Genomic DNA, 20565 nt, shown 5'->3' with positions numbered 1-20565 from the left:
TACAGCGACTAAAGTGTATGGTTTAGGCCGCACTTGCTTTTTACCGAATAACATGATGGCTCCAACGGCTCCGACGGCTCCGGACGGCTCCGACGGCTCCAGCTGCCGACTAGCGGCTCCGGACGGCTCCGACGGCTCCGGACGGCTCCGACGGCTCCGACGGCTCCAGACGGCTCCGACGGCTCCGGACGGCTCCGGACGGCTCCGACGGCTCCAACGGCTCCGACGGCTCCGACGGCTCCGGACGGCTCCGGGCGGAATCGACGATTTGAATTTTTCGGAATCGGAGCCGGAGTAGCAATGTTTGGAAGCGATTCCGAGCCGTGGGTGCGATTCCGGTTACCCATCACTACACTCCACAACAAAAAGCAAGAATAAAATCGGCAAGAAACGTAAAACACAAACCAGTGCGAGAGGGAGCGTGAGTGCCCTCAGCAGAGCGTGAGTTCCAAACACGTGCGAGAAAAGTGCAGCGCTCGCTCGCGTTCCCGTCGAACGTCTGCCCCAAGCGAGCTCACGTGGAAAGCGAGAGAGAAAGCGCAACCCGAAAGAGCGAGCGTGAGCGCCCGTTTTCGATAAAACAAAACAAAAAATTAAAATTCGCCCAGCATCCGCTGATGCGCCGTCTCGCTCATACTGCTCACAGTGAGCGGCCGAGCGACGGATTTGCTCTTCCCGACCCCTGCGGGAGCGGTCGTGAGTGAAGCGGTGTCGAGCCTGATTTTTGTTTTCGGCACTCCGGTTGTTGCTTTTCTGTGTCCTTCCCGCACCGCCGACAATTTTGCCCGCAGCATACAAGCTGCGTTCCGATAACATGCTCCACCAGGCGGGCTGGGCTGGAACGAGAAACACAGGCAAGTGGGCCCAGGAGAGAGGGGATGGCGAATGGGGGGGTTGGTGGGCAACGGTGGGTGGCCGAAAAACTTCGGGAGCACGGCTCGCGTACACGCCGAAACCGAACGCGCCGGAAGGTGTGCGCTCAGTTCCGACCGAAAGGTTTGTTGCTCCGGACGCGTTTTCGTAAAGCCCCGGTTCGTGCCCGCTGGTTGTTGCCGAGGAGCGTGGGGTGGGGTCTCGGGCAGGGTCAAAAGGCGACTTTTCTTTTGCTGCCGCGACCGAACGGCCTACGAGGCCACGCACGTGCGTGTGCTCTGGAGGGTGCATTCGATGGTTGTTTTGTTGTTTTGGTTTTTGTAGTGTACGACCATATTTGTCAGTGAGTTGTGTGGATGTGTGATAACTAAGCATAGTGAAATTTAAACTGCAGGTAAATATATGAATAAATAAATAAATCAAACAATAACCAGTTGACAAATCTCATTGACCATTATTCCATTAAGTACTCACGCCCAAACCATCCTACTCCGAGATAGATTCCCATGGTTAGTGTCGCTCGCGATGTTTGTGTGAAGAAGCGTTGTTTTTTTTTGCTTATACAGTTTGGTTTTGTTTTGGTTCGACCATCTCGTGGCTTTCCACGATATGAGAATAAGCGCGCGAGAGCGGGAGAGAGAGAGAGTGAGAAAAGGCGAAAGAGAGTACGCGCCGTAAACTTTACGGCCGTGCGATAGAGAGATCCGAGCCAGCTTCATTACGGCCCTCTCATCCCAGGATGCTCACTCACCATTCCGCCACCGCTCGTCACTCAGGCACCGGAATTGTTTCGCTCGCGTCCGCCCTCACAATCAACCCGCGTCACTCACTCGCTCGCTCGTTTTGGAACGTTTTGCGTTTGCGAGCGTCAAACAGGCGCAACGGGGATTGGAAATTCGGGGGATCGGGATTGGAGCCCAGCCCCGGGCGCCCGGGTGCGGTTCAGGACTTTTTCGCTGGCAGAAATGAACCTGCGCGCGTGTGTGTGTGTGCGAGTTGATGAGTGGCTGTAGGGATTTGGGAAGCGTCCGACACAGCTAACCAAAAAACGCAATTTTGGCAACTTTGAGGAGCAAGATGGACAGTTGCAGCAAGGAACTTGGAGGGAATAATAATGCTACGCCAAAGGATTCTTCCACTATTTGCCACACTTACACGCTCCAAACATCCTGTCTCCGAGTGTGCATCTCCACCTTTTTGGGGTTTGTTGTTGTTGTTGTTGTTGTTTTTTTTTGGGCTAAAAGCCTTCACAATCAACACTTGCCACGCTTCGCTTTTCTCTTTCATTTCATCTCTTCCCCTTCACGCACACACATACCCAGCCTCACTGCATTGCAATGCAGGCCCCGGGGACGAACTCCGATGAAAAATGATGCAATTAAATAATTAAGCAGCCTTTCAAAATATGTCCATTCCTTCTTCGCTCCGTCTCTCTCCCTCTCTCGCTCTCTATCTCTTTTTCGCTCTCTCTCACTCTCTCTTCATCCACCCTTTCAGGGTTTGGCGAATCTGTTTGTTTGTTGCCATGTGCTTTTGTGGTTTGTTTTTGTCGCATTACGGACATTCCGAAACCTTGCTGGTGACGGTGGCGGTGGGACCGCCCCCGACCTTCACCCAGCCACCAACCCAGCCACACTTTCTGACCGAGGATGTCGCGCTGCTCCCAGTTTTAAGGATGTTTTATTTTTATCCCCTGACATTGATGACACTGTCGCCGGAGTGCTCGTTTTGGGTTGCGTTTGGCTGTTCATTTCCTTGTTTGTTGGTTTTGTTTTTTTGCGCGCGCTTCATCGCGATGCGCAGTCAATTAAAATTTTCACATCACCCTTCTCACTACCTCCGTTATCTTTCTCCCCATTCCATCCTCCATTCCAGTGGAAAGAGGGCCGAATTTTCCCGGCGTTCAACGAAAAAAAAAAAAGCGAACAAACAACGAACCCCAGTGCAACTAATCGACAGCTGTCGAACGAGGCGAGGAACCCGGTGGAAATGTGATGTGAGCTCCAGCAAGTGGGCAAGAAGACGCACGGAACAAACAGGGGAACGAGGGAAGGCTAGAAAAGTTCAAGCATACCCAACACACCAACACACACACAGACACACACACACACGTTCCAGCGAAAGATATGGCGCCAGTCCGGGACACACGGTGGGCTGGGCGGCTGTTCGCGCTGACACTGCTCGCGGTGACGCTGGCCGCGGTCGGGGGGCGGGCGGTGGCGGCATCATCACTACCAGCTGACAGCTACCGATTGACAGGGAGCAGCGCAGCGACAGCGTCCACAAAGGAGACGGTGTCAGCCTCAACTTCATCAACCTCAACCGACGACGCTACTATCAACCGCTGTCGCGCGGCCTGCCTGGCGAAGGTAATTATAATCTCATTAAATAATAGGGCCCGGCTGTATAGGGCCTGGGCCGCGCGGGTTTGCGCGTCACCACGATAAAACAACGGGGGGGGGGGGGGGGGGGGTAACGATCGGTAGCGGGAGCCTGCTAGAGCACGTACACGGCCGTGTTTGGCCGCCCGGGAGGCTTGGGCCGTCCGGGCTGTTGCGCTGTCAGCTTCCTTCCTAGATCGCTCGCCCGATGCCTTCTCTCGCCGTGGGAGCACCGGGCGACCCGGTGGTACCCGAATTGGCTATCATTAGGATGGGGCGGCAGGCATCCATCAAGCGGCAGTTGATGTGTCCTCCCGCTCGACTGACGCAGCCGACCGTCCTTGTCGGGGACTTACTCGAAACTTCCCCGCAAGTATCGGCGAGCTAGCCCGACACAAGCCGTTCTGTCCGTCCGCTCATTCCGTCCGGAATGAAGCAAAGAAGAGGAAGCAAAAAAAGAAAAAAAGGCAAACCCAAAACCGCAAACCCAATTGGCAGCGCGGCTGATGCCTGTTTAAGGGGATCTTGGGCGATCGGGCTCGATGCTCCGGTTCGTGATGCGTCAGCGCTGTCCAGCCTTGTCCAGCAATCCCCGACGAATGCCCGACTGCCGGGGGAGGGACGACGAACCCAATGCCTCCGCGCGCCACCGGACATGAGTCGCCCCGTGATTAACTAGTTTTCTGATTCAATCAAGATGCTGTCTATCATTTCGATTGTTGTTTTATCTCGTGTCGTCGTGCAGTCTCTTTCCTGCCCGCTGCCGTGCTGCGGGGGGGGGGGGGGGGCCCACTTCTTCCCTTCACCCTTTAGGAAAGGGGCTCCGGCCCCGGCTATTAGGTCGCGTTTGTTTTTTTTTTGCTCCCGCGCGCGGCTGGACACTGGTTGGCGCGGCCGCCTTCCACATTCTTTCCGGTTCGGTCTCGCGGCCCTACGGTACACCCGGTCACAGCGGTACGCCTCTGGCATTGTTTTGATGAGTTTTCTCTGCTTTGTTGAGCCGCGGGAGGGAGCGAATAAAACACACACACACACACACAGCCACAGTAAACTTCGAAACAAACCGTCCTTCGGCAGCAGAGCAGCCGGGGGAACACCAAACCAAATCTCTGGAGAGTTGCACTTACTGGCTCGCTTAAAAAAAAAAAAAAACAACCATGCGAGAGAGGCTGCCGAAAGCCCTCACTAAACAAAGCAAAAACAACAACAACAACAACGAAAGAAAAGAAAAAAGAACAAAACAAAACCCCGCCAAGGGTAAGGCGAGCCAACGGCAAAACGGCTTCTCTGCACAGACGGCGAAACGGCAACCGCAAACCCGGAGACCTCGCGAAAGCCACTCGTGTAGACGCATGTAGTGTTGTGTGGAGAGGGGATGGGGGGGGAGGGGGGAGGTGAGCACATGCGGGATATCTCGGGCAAAAGGAGGAGGGCAACAACAAAAAAAGTATGAAAAGAAAAAGAGGTTCCTCTTGAGTTCCATTATTAAATTTTTCCTTCCCAACCGGTACATCATTACGATCAGATAATCAATTAAATCGCGACACTAGAAGCAATTAAGAACGCGAAGGAGATTGACAAAGCGCGCCGTCGTTGCCCCCCCCCCCCCCCACTTCCTCTCCCCTTTCTGTTTGCCCTGTCGGTTTGGTTTGGAGAACGTAAGACGCAGCAGAATGGCACGATGACGGGGGTCCATCACAGTGAGGACGTCGCTACACCGGGACGAAGGTTGGAATGACTTTACTTCCGTTTCGATCGCTCCAATTGAGTGGAGGAGAATTCCCTCCTGCAAATCATTCGTGGCTGTACCATACACAGTTGGAGGTTTTGGTTTTCAAAACGTGCCCTCTGGCAGTGGACGGGCCGGCAATTACGGCGAGAGCGCCACTGTCCCACGCGGTTTAACGAAAGGTGGAAGCAGATCAATCGCTCTGATCTTACCCCCCCCCCCCTTTCCGGGTTCCCGGGCTTACTATTATCTGCACTGTTTGTGTTGAACGTGCTGCTGGAAGGTACTTCCGATCGCTGGAGCCGTTAGATGATTCACTGCACGGCTGTCAAGGTTTGGGAAATAGGGCGGCCGCCCGTACCTGGAGATGTTGGTCGTGCGTCCAAGTCCCGCAACAGCGCAATTACTGCGGGAGTTACACAAAGCAATGCCCGTTGGACGGATGATGACATTAAACAATGAAGAGAAAAACAGAAAAACGCTCCGGAAGACTGTTGACGACTCCGTGCTACGCCAGCTACATGTTGATGCAATTAGCAGTAAATTTTAAGCCTCATATCCGTCAAAGATCTTCATTGTTAGAAGTGCTTCGCCTTTCTGCGCGAGAAGGCAAGCATACCTAACGCATTGACTCAGCAGTTCGGCACAGCTCTGCTCTGTGTTTGTACCGGAACGGTACCAGACTTCGATTTACATCCCATCAACAAATTTTATTTCCCCCCAAGTGTCAAGGGTTTTTTGGCCCTCGGAGTGCGTGCAAAAGCCGCGGCGGGACGGCAATGCGCCCATATTTTATCACCTCCAGATCCCGACACTAACGACTCCATATTGTCGTCATCGCCGCCGCTCATTGCGCGATGCTTATGCTGTCCGGCACCGAGCTGCAGAAAACAATCGCGTCCACTGTTTCGGCCGGGCGACGGGGCGAGTTCATCGGACCCTGCGCCGCTCCGAACCATCGGAACGACGACTCATCTCAGACGGATCGGGTAAACCGGATCACCGGATTGATTCAGAAATAAAAAAAAAAACGCCGAAGGATTGGGATGTAATTTATCATAAGCTCCAGTTACAGCCGTGGCAGACGTTCGCACGGGCCGGGGTACGATGCGTAATTGCCGGCTAGATCTTCGGGGGCCATGTTTGGTTGCGGCCAACGACACACACACACACACACACGCGCATGGTACGGAAGGTGCGAATTAGATATTGTTGCAGTAATTACAATGATTACACCCGTGTGCGACGTGTGCGGAATGTGGTTCGGACCGGCCTGGACGAGCCCGGAATGACGTCACGGTAGCGGTCAAGTGGAGCAGTTTTCCAGAGCACAGGGGAACTGCGCTGCTGGAATCTGTTTGTCATAAAAAAATGGCTAGAATACTTGATTGGTTTAGTTGTTACATTCTGTTGTTATGTATATCCTTTTGCACATTGTTAACATTCACATTATTTTTCATTTTATATTACGTTTTCTTATTGACTACTCCTTTACAATGCTTTTATTCTAGTGCAGTATTGTGTTTTTTTGGTTTATTTGTGGATTTCATCAATTTACTTAATTTGTGCTTTGAAGTGTTATCTTTTGTTCGTCTTACTTATATTATGTATTTATTAGCAGTGTTTCGCAAATTCTTCTCTTTTCTGTTTCTATCGTTTCTTTATTGTACATCTTTTGTTTTCTATTTCAACCTCAATTTATGTAGTTTTTGAATCTATTTTCACCTTTTTTCTTCTAAATGCTGCTTTTTTGTTTTCATTCCTGTTGCTATGATGCAAGCTACATCTTTTTTTTCTATTTCAACCTCAATTTATGTAGTTTTTGAATCTATTTTCACTTTTTTTCTTCTAAATGCTCCTTTTTTGTTTTCATTCCTGTTGCTATGATGCAAGCTACCTTCTCGCAGCAACTGCATCCTCACTTCACCAAGCCCAATGTCCACTGTTTCCATTGCCCTGTCGCTTGTGGTCGGGCCCGTTGAGCCTAATGGCAGACGACAGTACGATGCGCATCCTTGACTTAACGCCCGCCCAGTGAAAAAAAATAATAAGGGTGCGCCCACCGGGCGGCGGCGTCGCCTGGTGGCTGGATTAATGTTACCGTCGCCTGATGGATGGATGGGCCGCACTAATGTTTCGCGCACGGAACGCGCCCTGGACAATTCGCGGCTCGCACGCTTCTCGCACACCGCGCAGTCTATAATTCGTCACCCATCCCTTGGCCCCTTGTCGGCCGCAAAAGTACGCGCTGCACCGGGGGCTCACGTTTCGCTCTTCAACTTTACCGACGGGCTAGTAGCTTGACATCTTTTCCGGATGCGCGTCGTTAACGTTTTGCTGCGCTGAGAGCAAGCGCGGTGTGACAAGGGGAGCGGGGATTAGGGGGGGGGGGGGGGGGTGGAAAAAAAAACCCAAGAAAAAATGCTTCCACACTTCCACACATCTTCGGTGGAAGCAGCGAGCCGAGTACATACGAAAAGGGAGCACGCGAAGGAAAGCAAAGGGCAAGATCTCGTGTGTGTGTTTTTTTGCTGTGTTCTTTCGCTCCCGGAAAAGGGTTCGTGGGGGGGGGGGGGGGGGGGCAAGTTGCAACCGACCAGAAACAAACACACAAAGCGCGATATATATTAATAACCAGCTCGGGCGGGAGCTCATAAATCACTGCCGGCCCGGGCGGCTGGTCCCTGTCCACCGGTTCCGAGAGTGCGGGGTGACATCTTGCACACGTCGCTCGTTGGGGGTGGAGGTGGGTGTGTGCACTTGCGACCGAAACAGTAGTAATCCGAACGGACACGCCTAGGGCGCACGGTGTGTGTGTGTGTGTGCATAGGTACGCCGCCAGTCGGGCATTCCCGGTAGGAATTGTGCATCAAAAGAGATTATGCTCCTTTTGGAGAGACGGAGCATAAGACGGATCGGGGCCGGGACCGATGAGGGCAATTCCGGCAGGGTTAAAGAACGTTTAGTACTAGCGGTAAAGATGCGCAACCCAAGTAACATTTTAAATCTTATCATAGTTTTAACGTTGTTGTTACGATTATTCCATTAAGCCTCCCTTTTTCATTTGAATGGCTTGTATGACCTAGTAAGACTATTATAAAACTCACTTGAGACTGAAAGGGCCCACCTACAGAACTCTGTTAAGACTACTTGTTGAAACCATTTCTAGACCTTTAAGATGTGAGGCGTAAATAATTTATCAAAATTACAGCTTATTGCTATGGATATGTTCTTGAGACGGCAATGAAGTAATGATTATGAAGGATTATGATAATTATTTGAGAATTATGATGTCGTCTTAAATTTTTTTCTGAATCTGAAATAGCTCGCGTATGAGCAAAACTCCACGCCAAGAAAATTTCACTGTTGAAGTACATTATAATAATTTGAAAAAATATGAAAGCGCCTCAATAATAAACAACTTTTTAGTAAAAAAATAAATTATTTTAAACATATATTTTTCATTGAAACACCCTCAATTTGCACAAAAAGGGTTTTCAAGGCTGTGGCATAATAAACATGACGAGAAAAGCTTTTGGAAAATTTCCATTTTTCTATTTGCCTTGTAAATTATGAATTGATTTACATACACATCAACATGGCTGACACATTTTGCATACACAAATCAACAATCTTATGCATTAAAATGGATTCCATTGGCTTAAGATCAAGAGGACTTTCTTGACCACAAGTGCAGTCGCTATGTAGTGCTGTATGTGTGGCTATCTGTAAGATAGTGGTTGGCTGAAATGGCTGAAAACCGCTTCTTCACGATTTGCGTTAATAGCGTATCTCAGATGCAGCCTGTATAGTTTGTTCCAAGTTCCCTTCATTCAAGGCTTCATAAGCATTTAATAAGATCAGTTAATGTTGATGTTCCAGTCTCAAATAACGAGTCCTAAAACATGCTTAAGAATACGTTTACTGGATGGTTAAAGCCAGGCATCTTTTAAGTCTTATAAGACAGTCTTATAATCTCCTTCAGAACGGTTTTAACGGTTTAATAACTTTAAAGACTGTTAAGCATCTTTAAAATACATGTTAAAACTATAATGCATAGTACACTCATATTAAAGTATTCTTTAGACATGTTTTTGTGTAAAAGCTATAGGAAATGTTTCTTGGGAATGGAAGTCAGTTATGCAGTACGGGGTAAACCTAATGTACTTAATTGTTTTAGATATTTACTTGAGTGTTAATGAGCTCTTTTGTTCAACAACATATTTTCTATGTATGTATTTGCAAGACCGTCCTGGCTTTTTGACATGTTTGTGTTGCTCTCACCGGTATTACTGGTTTGTTCTACATTATGTTTTGTCGTTTTGCTTCTTTTTTATATTTGTTAGATTTTCTCATCATTTTTGCATTGACTTTCTTATGTATCATGTAGTTATTCGATTATACTTGTTCATTTGATTAGTTTATTATTTTCAAACTGCTATTGATCTTGTTTGAGTCCTTAATAAAATGTCTTCTTCTTCTTCTTTTGGCTCAACAACCGTTGTCGGTCAAGGCCTGCCTGTACCACTTGGGCTGGTTTTCAGTGACTTTTAGGATTACCCCCATAGCAGGATAGTCAGTCCTACGTATGGCAGCACGTAGTCTATTTGGGGCTTGAACCCATGACGGGCCTTAATAAAATGTATTGTATTGAATTCAGGCTTTGCTTCAAAGTACCAACACTTTATGGAATGTTGTGTTACATTCATCTTACAAAACACAGCTCTACGCTGTCTCTTAGCCTTTTCGTGGAGTGAAATGGTAGATCAAAACGACGGTGCGTGCCGTGTGTGCACACCCGTGCAACCGTGACTAAGCCGGATCACTTGCGCTCCCCGGCCAGTATCGGATGAGGTGTCGCACGCCGCCACAGCCACACGCATCGGGCGACAGCTAAAGTGGCTGCGCGCGTGTCTGTAACCTGAAGCCTGAAGTGCAACGGGCTCTATAGCTTACGGAGAACCGTTCCGGCCGGCTAGATGCCCCCGGCCACCTTGAAGAGGCTCACACGCACTAAGTCCGGAAACTAGCAACGGCAACGAACCTAACCTCTGTCCCACACATGCACACATCAGTACAATGACCTCCCTGGTCGGTAAGGTAGATCCTTCCGTGGGCAGGGGTGCAAAATCGGTTCAAAAGATGCGTCGACGTGACGCGATGACACTGATTAGATTATGCGAGAAAATATTGCAGAACGGTCGCGCTGCTGCCTCCCGTTTCTCTCCACTCTCTCTCTCTCTCTCTCTCTCTCTTCTCTCTCTCCCTCTCTCTCTCTCTCTCTCTCTCTCTCTCTCTCTCTCTTGCCCTTCAAATGTCCCAAAATGCCGCAGCACGAACGCTTACATGAAAGAGCCCGACCCGACCCCGGCTGCTGGCAGAAGTCACCCGGGATGGGTGATGCTGCCTGCTCCATTCACCGTACTCCCCATCCGTGCACACAATTTCATGCTTCGGTACGGTTCAATGGTGCGGCTTAAGTCAAAGAAACGCTCACCCATCAGGCCCCGCCAAACAGTCCGCCGTCGGGAGCGGGAAAGGGGCACCAAACACGGGGGGGCGTTGAAAAATCAAAGCGAACGAAATCGAACAAAGCGCTTCCGGAAGAGGCGATTGAAATTGGTTTGTTTGAAGCATCGCAGCATGTAGCGGGGAATGCGAAATGGAAGCGCAGCTTAGCAGCGCCGAACCGTGCCGAGGCGGACGCAAACGCGAAAAGAATCCGGGGAAAGGATTTTCCCACCACTCCTGTGCACCAGGCGTGGGTGAAGGTAGGAGAGTGAAGCAATAAAATTATTATTTCAAATGAAATTAATTTTGAACTCGTTCCGCTTCCGCTTGCGTACGCCGATCCTCCTCAGCATTCAGATTTCCACCAATCAAAACACACAACCTGGTGTGTGTGTGTGTGTGTGCTTACTGTACAGGAAGGGCCAGCCACATGCCGTGCGGGAAATTCCGATGCACGCGCAGCGTACCTTCAAACCGTAACTTTAAACAGCAAAATAAAACAACAAAAAAAAAACGCACGCGATCGAACGGCTTCATTTGCCACGAAAATCGTTTTCCCGCCCCCTCCAAGATGTTGTTTGTTTCGTGCGTTTGTTTGTTTGTTTGGTTAGGATGCCCCTTGCTTTGCCGCTTCGCTTGCTTTGCCCTAGAATTTCCTTTTCCTTCCTGCCTGCCTGCCCGGTGGGGGGTGTTAGAACAAATCGCCCCGAACGGGTTGGGAACCTACGGGATACGGGTTGGTCCTGCCGCTTTCCACTAGCAGTTGCAGGAATTAAAAACAAAAAGGAAACCATCAACACAGACGCTAAATTGTCATCGCCAAAATTTGGTGCATGAAAATTTGGTTGGTTGCCTTTTCAAATGAAAGAGAGAGAGAGAGAGAGAAACAGAGCGAAAAAGGAAAAACAAACACAGCAGGCCAAAATGGACGAACGTAGCAGCGGGAAAGTATGCAAAAATTTTGCCACCGCGCGCGTAAACCGGTGGTTTTGGGTTCAGAATTGCTCTGTCAAAAGTTGGCGAATTAAAAAGGAATTTTGTTAAAGAGTGGTGGCGCAAAACACTTTACGCTTTAAAATGTTTAGAACCATTTTCCATTCGCTTCTGAGTGATGGAAAATCCCACCAAACAAAGTGAAATAACTATCGATTTCATTCATGGCAAGTGAATGTATCGCATCACAGATAATTTTTAAAATTCATTCCGGACTTGATACACTATCAAATGCTATTTTACTAATAAAGGGTCTTTCACACGCACTAGCTCATTAATATAAATCATAATTTTCGTTTGCACGGTTGTTTTTTTTTTTTGTTCGGTGCCTTTCATGCCCGCATTCATCAAACGAGGTAATGAAAATGGTGTTCAATTTTCCCACCACCCATCGTTGCTATTTTTAGTCGCCTAGTTCGACACTCATAAACTCATGGTGGTGGAAACAAAGTGATTTTAATGATCGAGCTTCCCCATGAAAAGCATCCCTTTTGCAATGCTATCTTTCGGGGGCGATTGCTGCATTATTTCGTTGTAGAGTTGCTGCTTTGTTGTGTTGTTTTGTGCATTGCGTATCGTAAAAGTTGTGAATGGATTGTAAATAAATATTGTGCTTTCATGTGGGTTCCGGTGTTGTTCTCGTGTACACATGGAAGTGGAAGATTTTTCATAAAATAATTATCATTGTATCGAGATTATCAATCATTCCATCGTGCTCCATTTGCTGACAGTAATGTGATATACACACAACATTATTATGGCAATACTTATGAGGATTACCAGTAATTAAAACGTGTCAGAATTATTGCGAAATTGCTAGCACCGTTCTCAAACTGTTTATTGCTTGGGAGGCATACGCCCGGGAAAATGGACCACAGAGAAGAGAGAAGCACGTCAAAACACGCTTGGCGGAACAAATCAGAAGCGTAAGGATGAATCGAGCCGAGGCTTGTGCAGCAGCAGGTGGCCAGTATTAAGATCTCAGGCGCTGGCCGAAAGAACCCACGGCGCGGTGGCTCCATTTCCTGCGCTCGTCATGCATGCCGATTTCTCACGCGATTAGCAGGGACCGATACATTCATTAACACTCCGGGCGCATCGGTGTTCCGGTGGCTGCAGCGCGTTGCGTCGATCGTTTCGTAAGGCCATTGTTTTTTTGTTCTTTTTTGCTTTCCGCTCTTCCGTTTTCCACTGTCACCGTAACGATTGAAACAGGGGTATGGCTTACATAGAAAAAAGCCAACCATCATCGGACATAATTGGAGCAAAAGGCTTAATAGTAATAGGATACGAACAAAATAAAAAAACAGACTCCAGACCAGCGAACGAAATAGAACGCGTCGCGTGGTAAAAGTGGTGAAGAAATAGAGAGAGAAAAAAATAATGGGAGCACAAACGGGGTCGCGAGACACGCTTAGCATTTGAAGCTCCCAAAGAAGAGGAAGAAGAAGCGACAAGGGCGCAACGCCTCTGGACGTCCCCGGGTGGCCCCGGGTTGGCTCTCCCGCGATCACGGGTCGCCCGGGCTGCGCAAAAGGGGAGCGAGTTTTATGATCAATTATAATTATCTGATTAAGCCTACTTACGCCCAGGGGCGTGATCTACGTGCCTTCGTGCCTTGGGCGGATTGGGCCCGCGAGATATCAGGGTTCGACAATCGCAGCGGGCCCTTGGTAGCGTTGAACGGAGCCAAGCGTGTTGGCGTGAGGAAGTTGTCAGTGAGCTCTCAGAAGTAAACACTTTGCAAAACTGTGTGGTGTGATATTGAGGAAAAGCGAAACCCCAGGGTCCAAGAATTTCTTCTCCACAATCGATTTTAGTGTGAAATTGGAATGTAGTTTAATGAAGGTAGAAGTGTCTAGGCAGTCTTTATAGGAGATGCAAAGTTTTTGCTTTTTGCGATAATTCCAAAGTAGAACTTTGATTCCTAAGCGAAATGCCTGGTTATATCGACAGTGAATGCTCCCGATACTTGAAAACCCCTGGATCACCCGGCAACACTCCCGCCCTCCGGGAGGGGAAGAGGCCCCAGACGTACACGACGATGACAATGGCGGGGATTCGAATTTGTTACGCTGTCGCGGCACGACGTGACCGACGGGCGTCGGTGCGCTTTCACTCGTACTCGCGCACACGATAATCCCCGCGGTCCCGGGAGCCGACTTCTTCATTACTCAAACAGCGTGAAGTTGTTAAGCCCGGCCGTCCCGTACCTCCACCGTCAGCTGCCAGCTTATCTAGCGGCAGCTCGGGCCAACGGGGACGGAATTCTTCTTCCACCCACGGGGGTTTTCCTGTTTTCTCCAGTGTTCCCGTTTGCACCAATTCCCCGTTTGTGGCGGCCGTTTCGAAGGGCTTAGAACATACCCTGGGGCTGCTCGTCCAGTCCGTTTCGGTATGTTTATTTTACTTGTTTCCGATTAAGTGTGAAAGCATGCTCACGACCATCGCCGGAATAGCTTCAGATTGTGGCGGAGCAGGAGGTGGAACGAAATTCGATAGCACTTTCCAACCTACTGCAACATAACTCTAACAAGAAAAAGTAGCAAAAATGTTTCATTATTTAATAGTTTTTTTTTTTTGGAAATTAGATTTAGAAACACTAACAAATGCATCTCCCATTACCTTCCCGTTATACTCTAAAGAGGTTCTGCAATATGATAGAGTCTTTAAAGCCTTCTGGATCCTAAATGCTGACATTTCGCCCTACGACATGTACATCCAAATATCTGCTGCAAATGACTGTACCACAACAGCCATAAACGATGCAGAGAAGGAGCGAATGATTGAAGCAAGAAAGCAGTTCCACACACCAACACCGGCAGAGCGCCCAAAGTCCCAATCCACTCGAGCCGAGTCAGCGAACCGGAAGCAGGCTGGAAGTTTTGCACCAACTGCCAGCTGCCTGTCTGTCGGTCGTTGTTGGAACTGTGGACGTGTTGGGAAATTGATTTCGAAAACGCTTGTCCGACTCGAGGTGCGGCTGAAGAGTGCCAAAACATGACCTATCAAGTGTGTTTGCATGTGTGTGTGTGTGTTGGTGCGTGGATGGACACCTCAGCGGGCATTTTGCCGTGCCCCTCTTCAGCTACGCGGCTGGAAGCTTCAGCACGTTGGGACGTCTACTGGTTTGAAGTTTGTTTGTTTTTTGAGCCTTGGGATGTGCATTCTGGGATACAGTCTCGAGGATAATTTCAAGAACTTTCCAGTTCTAGGTACTCTTGTTGAGCATTTTAGCTAAAGAGTTTTTCTAACTGAACAGTTTTTCGATGAATGATGAATATTGCGGCGTAGAAGTTCGAAACAAGTATTGAAGTCAAAATATATATTTATATATATTTCACCATGCTCTCTTCTGGGAATGCGAATTCTTCAGCATGTAGCAATCGTTCACCGAAATGTCATCATGAGTTAAATTTTTAAATTCGATTCGTATGACCGATTGCACTAAACTACTGAAAAAAAGGCCAGAACCTTCCTTCTCAACGTTTCTCGTACCGAACACAGGCAAGTGTTATTTTTAAGCACACATTTGCTCATACCATCGACGCAAATAAAACGCCACTCACGCGGGTATTTCGAAAGTGTTTGAGTCATGCGCAGCCGATACGAGAACACGGGCGCGTTAGAACGCAAACTGACTTGGAGGGTGCCGCTCGACGCAATCGGGACGGGTGTGCGAATGTGAACTCGCTGTACCCACCTACTTGAGCACGCACCTAAGCGACCAACCACGCCCTCGATTGGAAGGAACGCGCAAAACAAACACCACCCCGGGTACGAGCCGTGCAAACCAATAGGAGAATAGAAGAGGCGAAGTGCACTTTAGCGTGGACGCAACGCTAATTACGCAACGAAGCGCGCGGTGAAGATGGACGATCGCAAAGAAAAAAAGGTTGAAAGCGTTCCGTTGCAAGAGATCCGGCTCGAAGGACCATAATGGCGGTTGAGGAGATCTCGCCCGATTCTGTCAGGTAAAGGCGGATCGGTGGAGCGATGTGGTAGTTGGCTCAGATCAGGTATTATCAGCTTCCAGACTGTATGGAAGTGGTCGCCTTGATGATCGCCTGCGCCGTACAATTAATATAATCTCTAACAAAAACACACCTCCGACACATGTGAAGAGACCACCATCAGCGCTTGACTTGCGACAGCGTTCAGGCGATAGATCTTCTCCTCGCCTTCGCCCGTTTGCTTCTCCAATTAGCGACCCCGGGCCCGGGTTTTATGTGCACAGCTCCAAACGCAAACCTGCTGCACTGTTGACTCTTCTCACCTTGGGCAACCCGTCCGGCTGGTCCGGCATTATACCGACGGGTCTTACGCACCAGCTGCATCCAGGTTGCGTAGGCCACCCCATGCGCTGAAAACCAAACAGCCCATTTTCTAATTTCGCTGTCACCGATCGCCGGACGGCCGGAAACACACTGTCCCCCCGAAGGGCTGATTGTTGCTGGAATATGTCAATTGGAAGAACAGCGCGGCCCACTCGAAAACAACACCAACTCCAAGCACGATTAGCTTCGGCACCGAGTACGTGATAGTATGTCGTCTCGCTGCACCGGGGGCGAGGGTGGTTGGAACGCACTTTGGAGTCGTACAAATTGTGGGTGCAGATGTCAGACAGCGTTTCGGTGGCCGATTAGAGATGCGCGCGTTCGCACCAGATCGGACAGCGTGCCGCTGAACATGATCGCGCATTTCGTCGGAAAAGACGCGTAGCGGAAATGTAACAGACGACGAACGTGCACAATGCCCCGAGGTCCCGAAAGTGCCTATTCACGACGTGACGATGACGATGATGACTTTCACTTGACTGTCATTAATCTTTATTTCTGTTCTGTTCTGACCCAGCAAGCAGAAGCAGAGGAGGAAAAATTCTCAGGACAAAACCGTACATCGTTTCACGCTCTGGCGTGTCGTGAGTAATTGCTGGCGGATCAGAGAATGCGTAGGGGTTTTTTTTTTTTGGAGGGGAGGACGTAGAAAAAGACTTATTTGACAGTTGGCTATCGGGAGCTATTCGGCATGGCCGGTGACATATTGTGATCGCTTCAACACATGGCCTGCGCCAAACACTTCCAGAGACGCGCTGCTGTTGAGATATGCTCATTATGTGTGTGTGTGTGTGTGCGTGTTCGGGAGTCGTCGTTTCAATGCATTGGAACATAATTCTTACGTCGCAATGCTTCCTCACTTTCGTGCCCTGCACTCCCCCAAATGCAGTGAGGAGGGAGGATCTTTGGCTCAACGGAGTCACCATCATCGTACAACAGCATCAGCTTCAGGTGTGAGAGGCGCGCAGAGGTCCGGGAATGTGTTGAACCGGGCCGTTAAGATGCTCCCCGGTGCCTATGGAAGCCAACATTCCAGAATTGCATAATTATACAGCGATGAATGTTTATGGATATGTTTATGGATTGATTTAACGACATCTTTTAACGACTCACGGTTTGGCGCGGGTCTGAGGGAGCCGTGAATTTGTTCAGTCAATCGTTGCTTACTACCGCGTCCACCAAGATGGCGAGCGCGTCGGACGTAGACACGAAGCATCGGTCCCATGGGAAAAGGTGTCTGAAAGAGAGAAAGAGATAGATAGAGAGAGAGAGAAGATGGCGAAAGCAGCATCGTTTTGATGGAACAAATTCGCATTGTCGGAGCTCGCATCGGAGTTGCTATGAATTCGGAATATGTACTTCTTTCCTCCGCGCCTACCGACGCTCGGCGCATCATTCAACTTCGCCGCCCCGAAACGCTGGGCGCGTCCGATTTCGGGACGAAATAGTAGCAGAATTTATTACGTATTCAATTGAGCTAATGGGAAGCGATAGCTTCATTATAGAAATGAGCGTAATAATTTAGCGGCTAAACTGCCGCCGCGCTGCCGCTGTTGGTCGCACCAAAAGCAAAAAAAAAAAAAAAAAAAAAAGTAGAAGAAACCTACACCACCGGGTGGGAACGGGGAGCGTGGAACAGAGCTGCGGGGTGCATGGGTGGAGGCGTAAAAACGTTCAATCGCTACACGCTGCCAGCGCAACGAATTCAGTTTAGGGCATCAGGCTGGCAGCAGCAGTAGGAGAGGAAAGAGAGCGAGAAAAAAAAAGAAACACACAGAGATACGTCTCATTCGAGCCGAACACTAGACATTTCCAACTTCGGCGCTTCAGTTTTTGGTTTCATTATTAGTCTCCGCTTACTGGCCGCCGAGCAGTGAAGTAACAATCAGTGCGACGCGGCAGATGGAACGAAGGCCGATTCGGAGCCGTGGTGGCACTGGGAAGAGAGCAACGCCAGCGCAACGCAAACGTGGAATAATACATTTTCCGGTCGCTTCGTATATCTTGTCGGCTTTGTTTTTTTTTTTTCTTTAATTTTATTTTTATTTCCTCGCTTAGAGCTGTCAAACTGCCGACGCCATTTTTCTTTCCCAGCGAGACAGCCCGTCACAGGGCTTAAGTTACTGGCTGGCGAAGCGCTTCTATCATCTTGGGGCGGGTGTGACAGATTTGAAGAGCGCCCAGGGTGTAGGGTGGGCTGCTAGATTCCGTTTAGATGTTGCCCCATGCAACACCAGCAAACATCAGCTGTGTGTGGAGGAGTCAGATATTGAAGAGCAGCGCAATTGAAAGGGCAGCGAGGGTGTTGGTTGAGACACTGCGCACAGACAAATTGGTACAGTATGTTTTCCTGTTTGTTTTCCTTTTTTTTTTTGGAAAAGACCACTATTGCACTTGGAAATAACGAATAACGTACAACTTCCCACGAGGAGATTTTTTGGAGACTTCACACCTACAGTCCGCACGGAAGATATCATGCAAAGAGGCATTGCTCGGGACGACTCCACACATATGTTAGAGTCGTCTGCGCCTTTTCGGGCAACATCTTCATCCTCTCCCGACCACACAGATATGTCCACAATGTCAAATAGGGTGCTCACGTCTAAGCTTGCAACAATATCTTACCCCCTGTGCATCTCGGAAGGTTAAAAGGTGCCTCTTTGACAGCTCCACGAAGTGAAAGTACGTCTAGGGCTAGGCGTCTGAACCTTGTACCCTTCCCCAAAGGGCAAGTCTTCGCCGGGGGATGCAAAGGAGCACACACTCACACGAACTGGAACCCCTCATCCCCAGCGCCGATCCGATCCGAGGTGATAATTGGTCTCGCGGCTTCCGGCCACGCTTCCGATCGATCGATTGCCCGCGTGCGGGTCTCGGTTCTGCTTTTCGGCAGCTAATACGCTGCAACGTGTCACGATTCTGACCGTGAACTCCCGGGTGGCCTTTTCTTAAGCGCACAAGCGGCAGAGAAAGTTTGCTGATGCTAGATAGCGTCTTCGTGAGCGTTCTACTTACTGCCCTGGAGGGGCCGTAGCGAGCGTCACTCATGCAAATATTGCGCTGCAAAAGGAGCGTGCCGAGATGGTTGAAATATGTTTATACATTAGTTGAAGTAAAGCGGTTCCGCTCGGGAATTCCAGTTGCGCTTCTAGTGCACAGTATCTAACCTACACACTCTTACAAAAACGTCACTTTTGTCATATGAGTTTGTAGGTCTCAACATATCCCAAGCTGTTCCCAAGGTTATTCCAGAGGGAAACGGTGTCTTGCGTCTTGAAGCCTGTTTAAATTTATTGCTCCACAAGCGTTTCAAACGAAATATCTAGCTTGTGTGTATGTGTTCACAAGCCCCACTTGCGTATCAATTAGTCCGTTATATGAGTGGAATTCGGCATTGCCTACCACCCCCGGCTCAAGGCAAATTCCTTACCGGTTCAGGTTCGGAGCGAGTTGCACATTCTCCATTCGGCCTGGCTCGCCACCCGGTGCTGCGAAGCTGTGGGTACCGTCGCAGGTGGTCTGCCCTCTCGCATGGAATGTATCTGTATGGCAAGGTAGATGCTATCCTCCATGCAAAGGTGATGACTAACTGGTAGCAGTGGTGGTTAAGAACCGATCAGGGCGGCCTTCGACTCGGCAGGTGCGATAAGCTCGCTCACTTTATCGAGATTTTGACTCACACCGCACCATAGTTTGCCAGCGGTGGGAGGGATGAGGAAGAATCGTAAGGGAGTAGTTGGGATGCCATCGCACCGTGCCCTGCGCTCCAGTAATAATGCCTGACCGCCATAAATAACCGGAAGCTGCAATGCTGCGCGCCACAAAAGGATCGGCTGGATAATGGGATACAGTAACGATGGCTTCCCCTCTGCGTACAACGTTCTCCTGGCACAACGAAACAGGATGAAAGGTTTGAAACGTGCACAATGGGCAACATAATTAAATTACACCTTCCACTGTTTCGCGACGCCTTACGCTCGCACCCAGGACGCATAGCAGGACATGAACTCGGCGATGTTGCTGCACAACCCTATTATTGATGGCGTAACACTGTGCAATGCTGCTTCTTCTACATTCTACATCCCTATCACTCTTTCTCTCTCTTTCTCTCTTTCTCTCTATCTCTCTCTTTCACACACACACACACACATACACACACATAAACTGAGACACTTACCTTCGATGGTTCGGTGTGGCGTAAATCGAACAAAGTTTACACCGATTTCATGGGTGTTGTGTTTACAGAAGTGAATAATTAATCTAATTAATTAGCAAAACCCCTGCACACGAACACTCCCCTCTCTACATGTATGTGATTGTATGCCTCACTCTGCTTCCGCACGTGTCTGTGTGTGTGTTTAAGCATTTGTAAACTGAAAAGGATTGCAGGATAAAGGCAAATCATGGCACGTGGAAGGTGAAAGGGGCAGCACCAAACAATCGGATAGGAGATATCATTGCCGCATTTTTGGAATAGCCGTCCCTTGTAGCCTGGTCCAGGAATCTGACCGTGCGTTGGAGATTTAGTGTGGCGAGGGTTTGCTGGCTGCTGGGTTGCAAGGATGCCCCTCGGTTTTGAGCGTTTGTCAAACGTGAAGGGTGTTCTTGCCGCAGGTCAAATTTATGATTGGAGCTGCCGCATTTTTCCAAAGCCTCCAAGCGAATGTACCCTTTGGAGAGTGAGACAAAGAGAGAGAAAGTGAGAGAGAGAGAGAGAAAGATAGAGGGGTTAGGGGTAAGA

The 20565-nt window shown here is 49.2% G+C and overlaps 1 protein-coding gene across 2 annotated transcripts in view; it reads left to right on the top strand.

Annotated features, from left to right (window-relative positions):
- The first annotated feature begins 963 nt into the window (after positions 1-963).
- Positions 964-20565, top strand: part of LOC11175806 (transmembrane protein fend) — a 62480-nt gene continuing 42878 nt past the window's right edge. For both annotated transcript variants that reach the window (XM_061644835.1, XM_061644831.1), the window contains exons 1-2: positions 964-1267; positions 2749-3242. In XM_061644835.1, the coding sequence (XP_061500819.1) occupies positions 3000-3242 (243 nt within the window). In that variant the 5' untranslated portion in view covers positions 964-1267; positions 2749-2999. The remainder of the gene's footprint in view (positions 1268-2748; positions 3243-20565) is intronic.

Source organism: Anopheles gambiae, chromosome X, assembly GCF_943734735.2.
Source record: "Anopheles gambiae chromosome X, idAnoGambNW_F1_1, whole genome shotgun sequence".
NCBI classification, from domain to species: domain Eukaryota; kingdom Metazoa; phylum Arthropoda; class Insecta; order Diptera; family Culicidae; genus Anopheles; species Anopheles gambiae.
Note: the sequence above shows the minus strand (reverse complement) of the source record. Positions and strands in the feature narration are given on the sequence as shown.